Source organism: Mus caroli, chromosome X, assembly GCF_900094665.2.
Source record: "Mus caroli chromosome X, CAROLI_EIJ_v1.1, whole genome shotgun sequence".
NCBI lineage: Eukaryota > Metazoa > Chordata > Mammalia > Rodentia > Muridae > Mus > Mus caroli.
Window position 1 is genome coordinate 135,419,119 of NC_034589.1, and position 20,417 is coordinate 135,439,535.

Sequence of the window (20,417 nt, forward strand, 5' to 3'; positions counted from 1 at the left end):
AGCATTGGAAATGTAATTGAGGAAAATACGTAATAAAAAAAAAAGGAGGAAAAAAAAAGATTGTTTAACGACAGTCTGGACTACATGAGAACTTGACTCAGAAACCAAACCAAACAAACAAACTTGTAATTGAATAATCAATAAAATATCCAAACTGTCTAATCGCATCCAGCCTTCCCTTTCCCCTTTTAGTACTGACTACAATCTGACTATGTACAGCAGATGCAATTATTTACTAGCACTGGGCTTCCTTTTTATACTAAAATGAAGAAGATCAATTTTGCCTATCATCAGGGCTCCAGTACCTAACAGTGCTTGGCATACCAAAGGTTATCAGCTCACACTTATCCACTAATAGGGAAAGTGACTAAAGTTTTTTTTTTTTTTCGTTAAAGATCTTGCTAGTATTTAGGGACATGTGGGCTCTGCAGTGCCAAGACAGACGTCCATCACCTCTATAATTTTGGTTACAATTAAATGTAAGTTGACTCTAAAAGTCTGCCTCTATACCATTATACATGAAAAAGCTGATATTAAAAAATAATCTTCCATTATCTTTATTTTTTACGGAAAATGCAAAAAGACCCAGCTGATAGACAATATGTTCTTTTTTGCAACTGTATTGTCTATGATCTGTCTGAATTTATATGACTTCCAGTTCTCTCATGAAAATCTAAGGTTTCTGCCACAGATTTAGGAATGTTGAATCTCTTATGATTCTGTTACGAAATGTTTGCCATGACAGGCGATTTTTTTCTACAGATTTGAAACAGTACTTGAAACAAGCATATGATTTTTGTATTCCTTCATATTTTTCTCTATATAATAACATGATACCGTGGCGTAGATTATTATGAATTTTGCTAAGTATAATTTGGGCTAACTTGCTGCTTAAAATCATTTTGAATAGATGCAAAGACAGTTAATCCTATTTGCTTTTGTCAGCAAAGGAACCATTTCATCATATTGCAAAGTTTGATGGGCATAATGCAGCTTCCTTAATTCACAATTTTATTCTTATTTTCAGTGAGTAACTAACAGCTTACCAAAGTGTAACCCTCAAAGCTCTCTTGTTGATTGGTCCTGAATCAAAATAAGGATTTCAAATCGACTGACAATGCTCATTTTTTTTTACATGTGCTTTTCCGGATTTATGAACTTAAAGATCAAATTGTCACATGTGTTTGACTCTTTTATGCTCATGTCAAGGTTTAAATGACCTACTCCAAATGTATAAAATTCAGCTTTGTGTGAATAAACCTTGGGTTTTGTCTCCCTAAAATGCCATTTAATTTAAATCCATCATTTTTTGAAAACTAGTAAAGAGAAAGGCAGTAGCTAAACAATCATAATTGTCATATAACTTTAGAAAATAATGTACTTTGGTATGATAATTTACATTTTGATCTATTAGTTTTAAAAATGTTTAAACTTGTATGATGTGTCTCTTTGAGTGTTCTCTATTTTATTAAAAACTGCTAAATGAAAGACTTCTTGTTACTATTAAATAGAGAGAGCAAATTTAGACTGGCACCGACTACCAGCCAACCATCTGGACTTCAGCTCCACAAGAAACCTCCAAGAACTGTATATCCACATAAATTTAGCTCAAGACCTATTTTCAAGTATCTATTTTTATCTCTGGGGGACACAGAGTACCTTTGCAGGTTTCATAATAAATTTTGTTTGTTTGTTTGTTTGTTTTGTTTTTTGAGACAGGGTTTCTCTGTAGCCCTGGCTGTCCTGGAACTCACTTTATAGACCAGGTTGGCTTCGAATTCAGAAATCCACCTGCCTCTGCCTCCCAAGTGCTGGGATTAAAGGAGTGGGCCACTTTGCCCGGCTTAAAATAATTTTTAAATGGGATTAAAAGGGAGGCCAAAAACTATTAAATGGAATAACAGAAAAAAAGAAAAAGAACAGGGAGGCAAGCAGGAGATCTTGGTAGAGAGAAAAGAAAGGATGAGGATGACCAGAGCCATTGGCCCTTGTTTTTACTTTTAATTGAAGAGGCACCGTGTTGCATCCCTCACAGAGTGATATGTATCTTTGGTGTGCAAAAAGTTCTCCATCCTTTGTGGCTAAACAAAGGAAATATGTCACCTTAATATTACCTGGTTTATCTGTATCATCATCTAGGACTTGTCATAGGTGGCTTAGAATTTGGAGCATGTATCAAGTAGAAAGGAAAAATATCTGTGGCTGACAGTTCACTTTGGATGAGGAAGGAATAATTCACAACTTATTTGGCTGTAATTGTATCTTTGGTTTTATATAAATTTGGAGCCAGTTTAGAATCCTTGTATTTGGCTCTTTTTTTTTTTTTTTTTTTTTTAACCTTTCAGTTAGTTTCAAGGAGCCTGTGGGTCTTCATCAATTACTGCTAGGTTAGCACTTAACAATGGGTCATTAGCAGACAATGGGGTATTTTTCCATCATAGTGTTAAAAATGTTAATTAAAAGTCTGTCTCTTTTAATTACTCCTATTTCTTTGTATAACAAGACATGGCTGGTCACTGGTTATGCCTTTTGTCTCTAAGGAAACATTGTATGACTAAGATGATGTTAAGCAAATAGATATAGAGGGAGTTTTCACTCCCTTTCTTCCTACTTAGCACTAAGTGTCTTCTTGAAAACACTGAAGAGACGGGGAATTATTACACGAATTTGTACTTAAAGGATAATGGCAGACGTTTGGATCAGAAATATACTTTAACTGCATTGTTTCCAGGAGACAATAAGATCAAAATACCCAAAAAGCACTAAAGGCCATCAGTTAGAAAGTATGTGCTTACTTAACAAACCACTGGTTAGTTGCTGGCTGTTATCCTGACTGGATTGCTAAAAGTTGTGGATTGCAGCTCAGGGTGGTCCTGAGGTAGTTCAATATGCAGATGTAAGTGACCAAAGTATGTATCAGTGGTGCACAAGCTAGGGAAAGAACGAGGATTTTGCTCTTATAATTTTTTTTTTCACTGTAAGAAATATTCTCTTGAGGTTGAAGAGCTGGCTGAGTTCAGATGATAGCACCCAGGTCAAAAACCAAATGGCTTCTCATGTCTATAACCCCACTCTTTGTGCACAAACATGCGAACGTGTACATGCAACACACACTATATAGACACACCATGCCACACATACACATCCTGCAATAAACACCACACATATAAAAGAAATAATTTCTTCTTGTATGAGCCATTTATTTTCATGATGTAATGAATTCCTGACTGAAAAATTGTTTTGCACAAGTTAGTGTGTGTGGGAATACATCTCACTTAAATAACAAGGAAATAGTACTTATTTCAAACTCAGTTCAGTACAGATGTATGCAACTCAGACTTCATGATGTTAAATTTTCTTTTATTTTATGATAATACTATTTTCCTTTGAAATTTTAACCTAAGCTTTTTTTAGTAAAATATACTCAATGGCTGACCTTAACACATTAATAACCTTATTTGATTTTAAAATTATATTTGTATTATTTAAAACAATTTTTAAGTTTGACTATATTTTGATAATGTTCTTCCCCTCCCCTAAGTCCTTCCAGATCCTCTCCCACTCCCTATTCACCTAACTTTAAGTTCTTTTTCAAAAACAAAACAAAACAAAAACCTAATCAACAACAAAACGCCCCAAACCTATAAAAGATAATGACCTTCCATTACTGTACTTCCCTGGAGAGCTTAGACAAAAGAGCTTAAGCAATCAGATACTGCTGTTAAGTGGAAAAGGTGGCACCCTCAAAAGTCTAATATGTTGATATTAGACATGTCAGTCATCTAAGAATAACTTCTCAAGGTATTATCATGACAGCTGTGTTTTTTTGTAATGATTATTCTATTTATTTACGTTTCAAATGTTATTCCCTTTCCCAGTTACCTTCTCCCAGGAACCCGATCCCATCTCTCCTCCTGCCATTTCTACGAGGGTGCTCCCCTACCCACCCATCCGCTCCCACCTCAACACCCTGGCATTCCCCTACACTGGGACATCAAGTTTTCACAGGTCCAAGGGTCTCCCCTCCCATTGATGACAGACAAGGTCATCCTTTGCTACATTTGCAGCTGAAGCCATAGGTCGCTCCATGTCTACTCTTTGATTGGTGGTTTAGTCCCGGCAAAATAATATTTTTGCCTTGTTTCCTTTTGTTTGTAACAACAGAACCCTTGGCATGTGAAGGTATTAAGAAATAAAAAACCTAGATTAAGAATAAAATAATGAAGTTTTTTATTTTTATTTTTAAGAAACAGTACTTTTAGGATACAACCTGAGATTACATCTCATTTGAATATATATTTTCTTTTAAAAAAATTTCAAAAACACATATAATAGTGTGGATAAAAGTCAAATAATTTTCTATGTCTCCATATCACAGAAGGTAACTATTAGGACTCTACATCAGTTTAATAATCTATTTACTTCTCATTTTTTGTTAAATAATTTCACACTATGACATCATACAATTCTAAAATTCTGAGTATATTCTTATAAAACTGCTGTGTAATTGTCACATGCGGCAACCGTTTGTTTTTTTTTTTTTGTTTTTCAAAACTAAAATATTTTCATTATTTACTTCTTTCCCTTTCTTCTCTCCAACCCATCCCATGTTTTTCTTCCCCTTTACTCCCTCTCAAAGTCATGGCCTCTTTTTTGTTATGTTATTCATATATTAAATACATCGTGCATACATACATACATACATACATACATACATACACACAGCTAGCTAAACTCATACACTGTTACTTGTGTGCTTTCAGGCCTGACCACTTGGTATCAAGTAAACTGTTAGTAGGGAAAAAATCATTTTGCTGACTGTAATCATTCATTAGAATCCTTTCATTCTTTGTCTAGGCCTAAGTCCCCATGACACTTTCCTTTTCCATGTTAGCATGTCTGCAGCATACCTAGCAATCTTTTTTATGTTTATTTATTAATTTATTTATTTATTTATACTTTAGATTTTATTTCCCCCTCCCGGTCCACCCTCCAACTGCTCCACATCCCATACCTCCTTCCCTTGCCCCTATCTCCACAAGGATGTCCCCACCTCACCCCCACCCCCAACCTAATCAGACCTCTAAACTCCCTGGGGCCTCCATTCTATTGAGGGTTAGGTGCATCTTCTCTGATTGATTCCGGACCTGGCAGTCCTCTGCTGTATATGTGTTGAGGGTCTCATATCAGCTGGTATATGCTGCATGGTTGGTGGTCCATTTCTAAATGTGCTCAAAGAGCTTTGCAAAGCCATATTAAAGTTGTTTTCTTTTGCTTTAAAAAAATATCATTAAACCAAACTGCAGAATATGTTAATATTTTAACAAAATTACCTCCAGTTAGTCTGTATTAGACTATGAATCTGTGTAACAGCAAACCACATCTCTGCTGCATTTGAGTGCCTAGAAAAATCATGATTTGGCTTTATGTAGAATAATCTTTCAATGAAAAATAGATGCTAAAGACTGCATGCACATGGACTTGCAGAATAGATGGGCTGTGTTATGAAAATATCTCCCAAATCACTCTCACACTCCTTTTAAATCAAGAGGCACATTTAGGTGTATTTCATGTTTCACATTGAGCTGGCAATGGCAAGAAGTATCTAACTGTAATTTTCTAATTTAACTTCATAATAAAATGGGGGACGCACTGAGATTCAAATAAATTTGATGATTTATTTTAAGCTACACTTCAATAGAGTAATAGAATCAAGTCTGAAACCACAGCATCTAGTACCCAGTGTGCTATGTTATAAAACATATTTTTAAAAGTAAATTATGCAAATTCAATTTGCACATTGAGTTTTCTGTACTTGTCATTCATTGTTAATGTTTAGCATGAGCCTTTCTGTGTAGATGTTGTTGTTTGTTGGTGATTTAAACACACTTTCTAGTAATGTGTTATACACTGGTGGCAGAGATTGCTTTTTCTTGATGTGAAACTCTCAAACTTGAAAAACTAATCAATCTTTCAATGCTAAAGTAGTGTATTTTGTTTACTTCTTTCCCTCTTTATCCAGGAGTATCAAAAGCTGGCAAACTGAAGAAGTGTTGGAGAGATGAGGGGTTAAGAGTTCATTCGGCTGTCCAGATGTACCCAAGTACCCTGTTATTTGGCAATACAATACATCTGGGCAACTGATTGAACTTTTCGCTTCTCTTGACTCAACTGGAACATCTGCAACATTCAAGGCCTGCTTGACAGCCCAAACTCTGTAATTTATTAATCAAATGAGACCCAGGGAGCAAGTGCTGCCTGTTAGTGAGGGGACCTCATTGTAAAGCTAAGGGGGAAATGCGTTTTTGTATACAGCTATGCTGGACTGTAGTATGTACTTTGACAAAACTAAAGGGAATGAATTGTTTCAAGTGTGTAAAACAAACAAACAAACAAAAAGTATTTTCACCAGTGATACTTGTCAATTGCCTATATTGCCAGTGTAAAATAACTGTACTTGTGATAAGTAAAGCTAGGACAGCCTATGAATACATACAGCTATAAATCTGCTCTATTTCCTTCCATAACTCTTTATCTTATGCAATTCTATCTCATTCACAGCAATGATCCACTCCTGACATGGCTTTTTGCTTGTTTGTTGAGTCAGAATATAAGCTGTGTGAGCAGGGCTTTTTTCTGCCTTGTTTTCCACCCTGTGTACAGCATCTGGCCTAGAGCCTAGCATATAATAGGAAATCAACAAATGTTTGAACACACAGAAATTTGGTTGTACAGTTCTCAGTCTTGCAAGTCAGTAGGAATTTGTCTCCAACACATACATTAACATATGGTTTCCCCCTTAGTACTGCTCTTTTACAAGTTTTTTGTTGTTGTTGGTTTTGGTTGTTATTGTTTATTTTGCTATAAGGATACTTAGGCTGAGATAATTTAGGCAGAATTCTCATACCACCTATGGAGAAACAGCTTCAAATTGCTGGGCATGCTGCCCACTAAGACAGATTCCCTCAATGTTTGTTATTACAACTGTGGAATGATTTGCATCAGCAACTCCAGTTCTATTAATTTAGGAACTATTTTTGGAATATTATCTTAGGCGAGTAGAATAGATTTTGCTATGGAAAACTTACTACCTTAAATGCTGTTGATTTGAGGATTTCACTGTATTATTTGGTTGTTTGGTTGGTTGGGATTTTTTTGTTGTTGTTGCATTTTTTAGATTTAACAAAAAATGTTTTCCTGTGGTCCTAAGGTTGTTGCTCCCACATGAGGACTATGCCACCCCAGCACCAAAAAAAAAAAAAAAAGGACAAACCTCCCATAACTTATACTAAGCAGAAGAATTTTGAAAACACAAATAAAGAAAATATTTCATTTGCAGTCAAAGTACAAGAGGGAAAGTTCTATATGCCTCAATACTCTTTAGTATTTTCTGAATAGAAGAATAGGGAAGTGTAAATATTGGTAACAACTGTTTTCAAATTAAATAATCATATTGGTGTTATGAGATCAAATGAAATGTCCAGAAAAGGCCTCAAGTACCATTCTCCGAATGCTGCCACCTGTTTTAAAAAAGAGAAATTACAAAATCCTCCAGCATATATGACTATACTGTCAGAAGTGTCCTCTCTCCTTTTTGTCACAGTCTAGGAAAGCATCTAATTTTACGTTTTAAGCAGTGTATTCCAAGGCAAGCCTAGCAAAGATACAATAACTGTCTTGAGCCTGAGGTGTAGAATCCTCTCCTGATGTATTTTGGGAGTTTTCACTTTCACTGATGTCTATTAGCCTGGGGTGCTTTTGCCTGGTGTAAAATAACATTTCCTAAAAGAGCAGATTGCTGTACAAGGGAGGGTTTTGAAATTACCTCTGATGAAAGTTGTTCTAAAGAACATCAACTGTCAAACTTGTCAAAGTGACTTAAATATAGACCTGCCTGAAGACAAGGAACTAAATTATTTGATCCCTTATAATTTTTTAGTCTCAGAAGTTCTGTGAATTCAAGCTTGTAGAATAAGTTAAGACCTTAAATTTTAAAATGGCATGTTTGGTTTCATTTAAATTCATAGAATGCATTTCTAAATGAACTTACCATATTTGAAGCTCCTGGGTTCACTGGTAGGAAAGGATTTCAATTGATTGTTGTCTCTGAATTTTTTCCACCAAATCATAAAGAATGACATCATGTTACTATTCATAGCAAACATGAATTTTTTGAATGAAGAATGCTTTATTACAAAATTGCTATAGTGAACATTTAAATTTAAAGGAACATTCATTTAATATGCCTTAGTCCTAAGAATTAATATATATGTATATATATATATATATATATGGATTACATGAATATTCCCCAAATTCTTTTCCTCATAGGAGCCTTCTGAACATTTGTGATCAATTCACTTTTGATCTAGCCATTTGTTTAATATTGAGTGCATATAATAATCAGAGAGAAGATTTCATTGACATCTTATTCAAGTTTTGCCAGTTTCATATATGTATACAGTATATTGTGATAAAATTCATACTTATTACCTTCTTATATCCCGTACCAACCCTGCAGCACATCTTCTTTCCACCTAGTCCTTCCTCTAACTTTTAGATTTTATTTGGAGGACAGGTCCTGAGCCGGTATCTACAACCACTCTGTTTCCTTGATTCCATAGGCTTTTGGGCCCCAGTAGTCTCTTGGATAAGGCCCAGTCCTCCTGATTACACTGGCCATGTTACATGTCAAGAGTATTTCACAGCACTCCCACTGGTCTTCTACTCTCTCTGATCTTTATATCTCCTTTTTATGATGTTGAAGAGAGAAAACTTCTTACATTATGAGTCTTTAGTTTTGAGCATTGAAAAATGATAGAATCAAACTTTCATGCAATGTTACATATTTGGTTCTTAAATAATTTATCATACACATTTAGACAAGGGCTGGTCAAATGGCTCAACCAGTAAAGGTGGCTACAACCAAGTTGGATGACCTGAATTCAGTCCTCAAACCCCACATGGCAGGCATGTGATTATACAAACACAGACAAAGACACACAATCACACACACACACACACACACACACACATACACCCTCCCCCACACACAAATAAAATAGAAGTCACACAGGAATCATCGGTTTACTGTGTATTCTAAAGTCTAATAAAAACTCCACGTCATGTGAGTAAAAATAATGTGCTACATCACCATGGTTACCTGACAAATTTTCAAGAAATCTTAAGGTAAAAACCAATCTGAAAGGATTAGTTCTAAAGGGTATAGAACCAAAAGACAACCAAGTTCTTAAGGTCTTTTCTAAAAATTACATCCTTTTATTTTAATTATTAAAGAACTTATACATTCCTAGGAATATTTTTATCGGATATTTTTGTTTGTTTGTTTGTTTGTTTTCGAGACAGGGTTTCTCTGTGTAACCCTGGCTGTCCTAGAACTCACTCTAGACCAAGCTGACCTCGAACTCAGAAATCTGCCTGCTTCTGCCTCCCAAGTGCTGGGATTAAAGGCGTGAGTGCGACACCATGCCAGGATTTTATTGGATATTTTATTTATTTACATTTCAAATGTTTTCCCCTTTCCAGGTCTCCCCTTTGGAAATGCCCTATCCCATCTCCCTCCCCCTGCTTCTATGAGGTTGCTCCCCCGCCCATCCCCCCACTCCTGTCTTCATGCCCTGACATTCCCCTACACTGGGGCATAGAGCCTTCACAGGACCAAAGGCCACCCCTCCCACTGATGTCCAACAAGCCTGTACTCTGCTGCATATGCGGCCAGAGCCATGGGTCCCTCCATGTGTACTATTTGGTTTGTGGTCCAGTCCCAGCGAGCTCTGGAGGGGAGGGGGGGGGGTCTGACCTGTTGACACTGTTGCTCCTCCCATGGGGCTGCAAACTCCCTCAGCTCCTTCAGTCCCTTCTCCAACTCCTCCATTTTTTCTTCAAACATAATGTATATATAATCCCAAGTCCATTAAGATTTCCATTAAGTCTTCCATTAAGATTTTATTCTTTTCAAAGTCCCATACACCCCCTCCCCTAAATCAACTAGTTTATACACTATACTTGACTAACTAATTAACTGAAATGGAAAGAGGATAGACACACACTTGCACACACATAGGTGCTCACACACAAAATATTTTAACTTTGTGTTTCATTATTTTTCAAGATAATTATTTAGAATTGTTTTACTATTTTGGTGAATGACATGGATTTTGGACAGTTTGAAATTTATTTCTGAATACTTAACGGTAATATAATTTAGGTTCAAATATTTCCAAGTGTTTGCATAAGTTTTCTGAACTAAGCTAATGACAGATGTAAACTACTAACATACAAACATGGTTTTAATGAGCAACATTTAAATGTACTGTTCACCATTTCAGTGTTTGGATTTATGTTTAAGAAGCTTGTTAACTCATACCTGCTATAAAATCATACTACTAAAAATCACACGGAAATAAAATTTTCTCCCTGATTTTTCATAAGCAAAATCTCTTATTGATACTTAAAGATCTTACAATGCTTTAAAGACAACATCAAAATGTCTGTGAGAAATGCTGCAGGAAGAAATAATTGATATGAGTAGTTACTGATCTGATAGTGAATTCATTTTGTGATTTAATCTCCTATTATTATTATTATTATTTCATACTTCAGAAAAATAATTTAATTTGTGTTTTCTTGCCCTCTCACTCCCTTGTGCTTAATTGCCCACAGTTTCTACAGGAGTCCAATAGATTCTGCTTAAAGGGTAACCAATTCATTAATCATCTAAAAATGGAGTTTATAATAGTCCACAAAACAAAACTTCCCAAGTTTAAATATTTGACTCACAAGTAGAGTATGAGAAGTGTAAATCAGAAGATAGTTTGATTGTTTCCCTTGTTAGTTATTTGAGGTTTGAGGAATTTTGTATTTTCTTTCTCTCTCCTTTGTATTTCTATAAACACTTATTCAAATATACGTGACAATTATTATTGCAAAATACTATATTTTATAATGAAGTAGAATTTGTGTCATATAATTCACATATCTTATTCCTTTTATATTGTGTTCCTAAACCTCCACAAATACTTCAATACAATTTCCCATTTGGTTTCATCAAAGTTAAAATGCAAATGCTTTAGTTCTCTGATAGAGGAAGGCCATTTTTCCCTTGGTATTGGAGAAAAATAAGACAGAACTAAAACAAATTAAAAGAAACAAGTTTTAACTGCATGAGAAGGCATGACTTGGAAAGTAATTTTAGTTAATAAATTGGAAATCTCTGTGTATAATAGTGTTTATAATTATTGTTTTCTTAGCAAAACTGGAACCTAAGAAAATGAATTACTGTTCAATGTTTTCATCTGTAATTCTAAGCGAAATAATATATAGTTGGTTAATTTCTGAAAAAAACATAGTGTTTTCTGAAGCAATAGTTTAATTATACCAGGGCTGAGAATGTGCATAAAGTGTTTCATGAGATCAGGAACATATGTAGCTATTGCAAGTACAATTGAGAGTATTCAAGTATAATCCTATTTGAACATACTGCATTTTACATTACCATTGACTCTTAACTATACTAACTTATGGATATGTGAAAAAATAAATATTAAAAATGTTTTCAAACTTTTATCATTACTAAAAAAGTTTGATATATTGGAGATATAAAAAAGGGAAAGGCTAAACGACTTTGATATTTATTTAGCACTTTTTTTTCACCTATTTGTATATCTCAAAAAGAGGTAGGGCTTATGTGTTGTCCTGTGGCAGGTAAAATGGCCTAGCAATTTGCAGAGACCACTCTCTTACACAATATTTTGAGTCTCTAATCACTAGAAATTCAAATTGCATATATTCATAAGAGTAAGGAGATGTTTTTGATAGAATTGAAAGGTAGATATTAAAGAATAAGGCAGACCATATTAATTAATGATTGCTTTAGTTCTGATAGAGGAAATGTATTTGCTATTAATTAATTGATAATTTGAATGACTAGGAAAATAAAATTCTGTTAAATAAGATGAGAAATGAGGAGTTACATTTGTTCTAGTGAGATTTTAATTGCACGTTTCTGAAAGAAACTAAGACCACCAAAGATTATCAAATTTTTATTTTTATATTCCTTGAAAATACATATAAACTACGTAAAGTGGATCTTGCAATATTATGTTGTGTTCTCAAGCATTTACTGCCCCCTCTTTTCTGCACATTTCCACATACACACACACACACACACACACACACACACACACACACACACACTTCTGATTGCCAAATTGGTACTTGCAAACTGAAAGTGTAACAGACATTAATCTTGAAATCAATTTACAAGCTTAGGGAGAATAGACTTATTAGTTATCTTTTTGACATGGCAAAAAGTTTAGTCAAACCCAAAGTCAAAAAACACAGAAGAGGAAGAATAGAGAACATAGCTCTCTCTATTTGATTTCTCTGTTTTTAGTTACAAATCTCTATGAAAGAAACCTTAAAGATTGCTTTGTTAGTCACTGAGACTCACATCGTTTCCTCATTGTCAGTCTAAAGATGGACCAATGCAGGCTTTGCTCAGCAAAGATGCATTCATTTTTCTGGACAATTTAATTCTCAACCATCATTTAAAGCTACAGAATATAGTAATACATTGAGTAGTAATCCAATACATAGTTTGTGATATCTCAGACAATCCTTTCAAAGACAACTTACAGAAACAAAAAACATCTGATCTGTAAATTTATGTAAGCTGTTCGAAAATGTAGTGTTATCTCTCAATCCACAAAAGAAGTGTTGTTTCAATCATCTGATACAACTGAAATTTTGTTTTTACATTTCAATACTACCTCATCTGCTTGGGCTGTAATATTTCATTAATTACTATTAACTAGCTATTACATAGAAGGATTGCTGTACTTAGAATGTATGATAAACTTGCCTAGTGTTATTTATTTGGTTACAAACTACTTATTGCTGCCCTCTAGTGGCTATTATTGGTTAATGCAAAAGTATAAATAGAATTCTATATTAATGTTGATTTCATTTTGAAGAGAAACAAAAGTTAGAAATTTATAAAATATGTTTGTGTTATATGAATTCTTGAAATTTGTTATAGTTTTCATTTTACTATAAGATGAACCCTTTTAATTTTAGAAATGTAAATTAATTTTAAATTTTATGTTTCCCCAATGACTTGAAAATCTCAAGGATGTATTAATATCTCCCTTCACAAAAAATATATTTGAAGCTCTGTTTACCCTAACAAGGGAATATGCAGTAAAGGCACACAGCACTAGACCCTAAACAAGAAATTTTACAAAAATCAATAGCTTTGTGCCTGTCTATAAGTCAGTGAAAAAAAATGTTCTTAGCTATTCTTCATTACTTCTATATACCATGTTTCCCTACTATTTAAATGAAGTATTGATTGTCTTAAGACTAAATATGGTCATTGAGGTCATTTAATTGCTTGATAGGTAAGCTATTTGATACTTTAACTAATGTTCTTTTTTTCTTTTCTCTTTTTTTCTCTCCTCAGGGGATGAAACAATACTGTTAACTTCCCAATTCTCAGTTTTAAACTCTGGTTGCTTAAAACTGAAGCAATAATGGTGAACCTGGGCACCGCGGTGCGCTCACTCCTGTAAGAATTCTATTACTTAAATAAAAACAACAGTTACTTTTATGGTTGCTTACTTGATGCTCAAAATGCTAAGACCAAGCTACTCTATGACCTGTATCAAAAATATGAATATTTTGTGTTTAAAGATAATAAATGGGGAATAAGAATAATCTAGCATCTAATTAAATTTTAAAACTCATCTACTCAGATGATATGGGAATAATAGCCTCAATTACACTTATTCTAGTTTTTATGGTTGCTTCTATCACGGGTAAGACTTAGAGAGTTTCTTCCCCTTTCCTTCTTGTATGAACTGAACAATTAAATCAAATGGCTGTTTATTGTGGTGCTATAAACCTGTAGTCCTGACCCCAAGGTGACTGAGACAGGGTAGTTACAGAACTGAGCTTAGCTTAAGATACATACACGCTGAACTGGAGAAAAAGTGAAAAGGGTGAAGAGAGGATGTTCTTATAAGCAACTGATTTTGTAAGGAGTAGTAGAGCATGCTAGAGATCTGAAGGCAGGGATTGAGGGTGTAGTTGATAGGGCAGAACACTGTGGTTCTAGAACGAAGCAATAGTTGAATTTAATAGAATGCAATGTAAGGACTAGTAAAGAATCAAATACAAGAACAAAGCCACTGAAAGTCTCACTTAACCCAAACCTACTATTTAAGGAGTGTATAAACCCTGAACAGAATAACCAAAGTCTTGAATCCCTTTGCTCTTATGTAATAACTGAAAATAATAAAGAGATAGATAGATAGATACAAGTAAAAATAAAAACTAGATAGATAGACAGACAGATAGATAGATAGAAGTAAATAAATAGATCTCATCCAGAATAGCCAGTCACAAATGATATTTTCAAACAGGAAAAAATTTTAAATTATTTTATTTATTTACATTTCAGGCATAACTTCCCTCCTGTCCTCCCTCTCACAATTCTTCATCCCATTTTTCCTCCCCCTTGCCTCTGAGAGGGTGGTCCCCCCTCCAGACTCTCCCCTTCCCTGGGGCCTCAAGTCTCCCAAGAATTAAGAGCATCTTCTCCACTGAGGACAGACCAGTCAGACTTCTGCTCCATATGTGCCAGGGTCCTCAGACCAGCTGCTTTATGTTAACTGGTTGGTGGATCAGTCACTGAGAGCTCCCTGGGATCTCAGTTAGTTGAGACTGCTGGTCTTCCCATGGGGTAGTTTTCCCTTTCAGCTTCTTTAGTCCTTCCCCTAATTCAACCACAGGGGTTCCCCGAATTAAGGCCAATTGAGGCCAATTGTCGGGTGTAAGTATCTGCATCTGTGTCAGTCACCTGCTGTTAGGATCTCTTGGAGGGCAGTCATGCTAGGCTCCTGTCTGTAAGCACATCATAGCATCAGTAATAGTGTCAGGCTTTAGTGACCTCCCATTAGATGGATCCCAAGCTGGGCCAGTCATTGGACCTCCTTTCCCTCAGTCTTTTCTCTATTTTTGTCCCTACAATTCTTTTAGACTGGAACAATCCTTGGTTAGAAATTTTAACTGTGGGATGGCAACCCAGTCCCTACACTTGAGGCCCTGTCTATTTACTGGAGGTGGACTCTTCGAGTTCCCACTCCCCAATGTTGAGCATTTTGGCTAAGGTCACCCCAATTGAGTCCTGAGAGTCTCTTGCCTCTTGGGTCTCTAGAATTTTCTAGAGAACCCACTCACCTCCCATCCTCCTGAGGCAGTGTAGTTCCATTCTTTCTCTTGGCCCTCTAGGCTTCTCTCCTGTCCCCCTCATACCTTATCCTGTTTCCCTTTTCCCCTTCCCATCCCTTCTCTTCTGCTGCCCCACATATTATTTTCTTCCTTCTTCTAGGAGGGAGGAAATTTTGAACATAATTGATGTCTTATTTTTCTCATGGAAGATACATGTGTTGGTTTTGTTGGACACACCTTAGGAGCTCACATCTTGGTATTTGTGTTTTCAATGTAAATAAATCTCACCACTATGAGGGAAATTAATTTGAAATTAACAGAAGTAAAATATAAATATCTCCCTTGTCTTAGATCACCACCTAACCTGAAATTCTTACTTGTAGAATCTAAGGACCAATGTAAAAATATGTATTTAAAATGATTTAAGAGATTTAATACCTACCTCTACCTCTACCCTAAATGGGAATCAACCATTTACACACATTACTCTTAAGCCTATAGTTAAGTCCTAGAAAACCAAGGACACAAATGAGGTAGGCAGTAGGGAGCATTAAAGTTTAAGACACAAGGCAAGAAGCAGACAACCATCAGAAACTCACTTTGCAAGCACAAGAACCTGGAAATACTCCTAAAAAGAAATGAGTGTGCATTGCTGTCACAGCAGCTTTCAAAACAATTCATAAAATTGTTCTGATAAAGTCTTATGCTTTCTTTTAAATTTAGAACAACACAATTCAACTTCCAAGTATCTTGTCTGGCCACTGACTCCTTTAAGGAACTTTCCCATGATTTCTGCCACAGCTGTCTTAAAGAAATTCATATTTTAAAAATATAAAGAATAAAACATTAAGTCTGTCTCTGAAAGACAGATGCCACATTTTTTCTCTCATTTGTAGAGCCTTGACTTCATAGATACACTTAATCATGTATGACAGATGACATGAAGATAAAAGCAAAACTCTCTCAGGAACAAAGACATCTAAGAAGGGTGAGGGAATCTATTGAGTTGGAGGAAGACATATTAAAAGTACTTTCTATACTTACATGAAAATGGTCTTTTGTAATACAACATAATAAAATAAAATAAAAATCTAAAAGAAAATAATAAATTATCACAGTAAGTAAAATAATACTGTATTTTGAAACAGCAGTAATATTTAATATTTTAATATGGTCCGAAACTAGACCATATGATGGCCCCTGGTCCTGTCATTTACTTGGCTACATTGGCTGGGGAAAGTGTCAAAACCCTTTTTTAAACTTCATTTTTTTTTTCAGCTGCATAATGAGAACAAATCATTACTGATCTCCTGTGGGATATGTGTGTGTGTGTGTGCGCGTGTGCGTGTGCATGTAAACTAAGTGTCTACCTTATAGCAGTCACTCAGTAAAAGATAATGATAAAAATGGGAAATGAGGAGGATGGAGGTGGTCATGGTCACAGTATTGGGAGGGGGCTACAAGCTATTGTATACTATATATGATATATTGTGTGTAAATGGAGCCTAATTTTCCTTTCTCTTTTCTTTTTAATTTTCAGTGTGCACCTAATTGGCCTATTGGTTTGGCAGTTCGATATTTCCATAAGTCCAGTAGCAGCTATAGTAACTGACACTTTTAATTCCTCCGATGGTGGACGCTTGTTTCAATTCCCGGACGGGGTACAAAACTGGCCAGCACTTTCAATAGTCGTGATTATAATCATGACAATAGGGGGCAACATTCTCGTTATCATGGCAGTAAGCATGGAGAAGAAACTGCACAATGCTACCAATTATTTCTTAATGTCCCTAGCCATTGCTGATATGCTGGTGGGACTACTTGTCATGCCCCTGTCTCTGCTTGCAATTCTTTATGGTGAGTACACTTTTATTCATTTCTCAGTCTCATAGTTTTGTAATAATCATCAGGATGTAATTTATACAGTTAATAATTTACCTAAAGAATTTGAAAAATATAGAATAAAAACAAAATGTGAGCAAGAAAAAATGATTGGATATGTTGAGATTTATGAAATAAAACTTCAGCAGAGTTTTCAAAAGTTAAAACAACTATTTTATAATATATTGAAATTATCCATAAATACTTTATTTGCAGGTGTCATATATAAACAATAAATAACCATACAAAATGGGATAGTGGCAAAATGGCACCCTGACCTGTATTTGGGCTACCATATTTATTGTCAGTGCCATCTCTAATACACAAAAGGAAAGCAAAATTTGTCTTCTATAATAATTTTATTTTAAGAAATGTTTCTGAGTAACAGATATTGAACCCAGGGCCTCATTTACTCTAGGCAACCACTCAATCACTGATAAACCCCCAGCATATGTAATCTGTAATGTTGACAAACTAAATATTTGGTACAAATTATGCACTTAATAGGCATTGCTCTTCTTTTTCATGCAGTTTCTAAGTCATGGTTTTATAAGGAGATGAGGTATAAAAATTAATTTCTGAGCACATAAATGTAAGTTCATGTCACAACCATGAAACTCAGCTTCAATGATTTTCAAGAGGCTTTAATTTTTTTCTTTGATTTTCTGCCATCTCTTTGCTTTGTTCATTTTAATCTACGTTTTGGTTTTGGCTAGTACTCATGATTTTAGAAAAATCAAAATCACATTAAAATCCTGGTCAAGAATACTAAATTATCTTCCAGAGGACCTGAGTTCAATGTCCAGCACCTACATGGCAGTTGACAAGTATTTTTTACTGCAGTCCCAGGAGATCTGATGCTCTCTTTTGACCTCTGCAGACAGTAGAACATGAATGTGGTGCAGACATACATATAAGCTAAATACCCATATTCACACAAAATTAAAAGAAAAACATCAAATGTTTTAAAAATTAATAAAATAAAAATCAATGAATCAAAGCTCATATGTACTTCCTGCCTCAGACTCCCAAGTAGGTGTTGCCTCCAGTATATATCACCACTGTATTTGACTTTCAATAAGTACCATAACTACAAAATTTGAAAATCAAGTTCAAAGTTAATTGTTAATATGTGGAAGTCCCAGTTTAACTTTAATTGTTAACATACTCATCTTCTTGTAGATTAAAAGAGAGATGTCCAACAAGTTCTCCAAACGCATAATGGAATTGGACAATGAAAATATTACTAAAATAGTATCTAGTCTAAAAATCTGAAAAAAAGAAAAATTTGAAAAAAATCTCTTATGACACTTAAAACTTAGCCACTCCCAAATCTTCAGTGGCAGTACCTAATTTTATCATCTCTAAATGCCTTATAGATAAGGCAATCTTAGAAGCTACAGTTTTCCTATTCCACTGAGTTTCAGTGACATGTTTATTTCAAAGCATCTGTATCACACTGGTTATTTGGCCTTTTACTTCTCCAGTATTAGTGAAGACAAGGTCACAGAAACATATTGAAACAGCCACTTCAAAGGTACTGCTTCCACTGTGAGCTCCCCACTGCATGCCTTTTTTTTGGTAGATCAAAGGCAGGCTATAAAAAAAAAAATGTTATAAGGAGGTCACAGGGAGTTTAGAGGTCAGGTGTGTTGGGTGTGGGGGCATCCACGTGGAAACAGAGGGGGTGGGGAGGAGTTGTGGGATGTGGAGCTGTCAGAGGATGGATGGGGGGGCAGGGAGTGGAATATGAAGTGTAAAAAATAAATTATTTTTTTAAAAAGTATAACAAAAAAAAATTTTAAAAGAACTATATGAAGACCCCGGAGGTTGATCTAAAAAACTCCATTACAAAGTCGACCGAAAATTTCCCAAGATGACCTTCAAGTCACAGACTGAAAAGTCTGCACAAATCTCAAGAAAAAGTAGCTTCCTGGAGGTAGAACAGAGTGAAAAAGAAAAATAAACAAGAGAAGCAGAATTGACATTCGAAGAAAGGGGAAGAGGACAGTGAAATGTTGAAGAGATTAAAACATATTTTATATGACAGAAATGTCACATATAAACACCATTAACTCTCCCCATATTGCCTTCCACTCTTCACATAAAGCCCTTGAAAGAAACCATACTTCTATATCTGTGAAGATGTTCTTGAGCTTAACACATTAGCAATCAGCAGCAAAGATGCAAATATTCCTCAACTGTATCAGTACAGTTATCTATAGACTACATCACAATTGAAGGCATTTCCTGGAAACTTCATCAAGACACTTCAGACCCAGAAAGAAAAATCACTGATTTCCTATCATATGAAGACTCTAGAGTTATTAATACAACAAAAAATGATATGAAAATATAATGAAATCTATTTGAGAAGAGGATGAATAAAATTTTCTTACAGCAAATCTAGAGAACCACAAAGAAATCCAACAAATATTTAAAAAAAGGTGAAAAAAAAATTCAAAGGTAGATAGCAAGAGTAATTGTTTGGTTAAAGAAGAGAAAGAAGAAATATAGTCAGTTCAGAAATAGTTTTTTTTTAATCTGTCTTTTAAAAATTATTTTTAAAATAGAAAGTTTTAGCCAGTTTAAACATGGAAAAAGAGAGATTATATATACAGAAAGAGGGTATAGCATTGAAGAAATAACCAAAAATTAATAATTTTTCAGATCTTGAGATTATTTTGTAGCATCACATGCACATCACTGTGTGGACCAGCTGAGGGATAATGACTGGACTGTAAATACATGAATAAATAAATAAATATAATAAAGAAAAAAGAAAACTAATTATTTCTCTGGAGAATAAAAAAATTACTCATTTAAATATGAAACAAGAAATATAAACATGAGACCAAGAAAAGCAATTTCAGCAGAAGAAATAAACTAATAAAAAATGAACACAACTATAGTTTCACTCTGTAATTCTACCAGGTATCTGTATTTACTGTATTCTAAGCATTTCTTCAGAACATTAAAAAGTGGGATTTTGAATAGAATGAAAATATATCTAAAATCAATATCATAACCACACTGAAATGAGTAATACTTGAAAAACAACTTTAATAATTTCAAAACACTTTTGTTCATTATATCACCAATTTAAATATAAAAAAATTATAAACAAGTGAACTTTCAATTTTACATTGCTTTTTTTATATTTGATTCATCTTTGCTCCATGGCAGATATTCTGTTTGTTTGTTTTATTAGATATTTTCTTTATTTACATTTCAAATGTTAGCCCTTTTCCTGGTTTCCCCTCCAAAAGCCCCCTATCCCCTCC

The 20,417-nt window shown here is 34.6% G+C and overlaps 1 protein-coding gene across 1 annotated transcript in view; it reads left to right on the forward strand.

Moving 5' to 3' along the window:
* Htr2c (5-hydroxytryptamine receptor 2C) overlaps positions 1-20,417 on the forward strand; it is a 212,188-nt gene that overhangs the window by 90,626 nt on the left and 101,145 nt on the right. Inside the window, exons 3-4 of the mRNA XM_021153505.1 lie at positions 13,484-13,588; positions 16,793-17,109. Coding sequence (XP_021009164.1) covers positions 13,554-13,588; positions 16,793-17,109 — 352 coding nt within the window. The 5' untranslated portion in view covers positions 13,484-13,553. The remainder of the gene's footprint in view (positions 1-13,483; positions 13,589-16,792; positions 17,110-20,417) is intronic.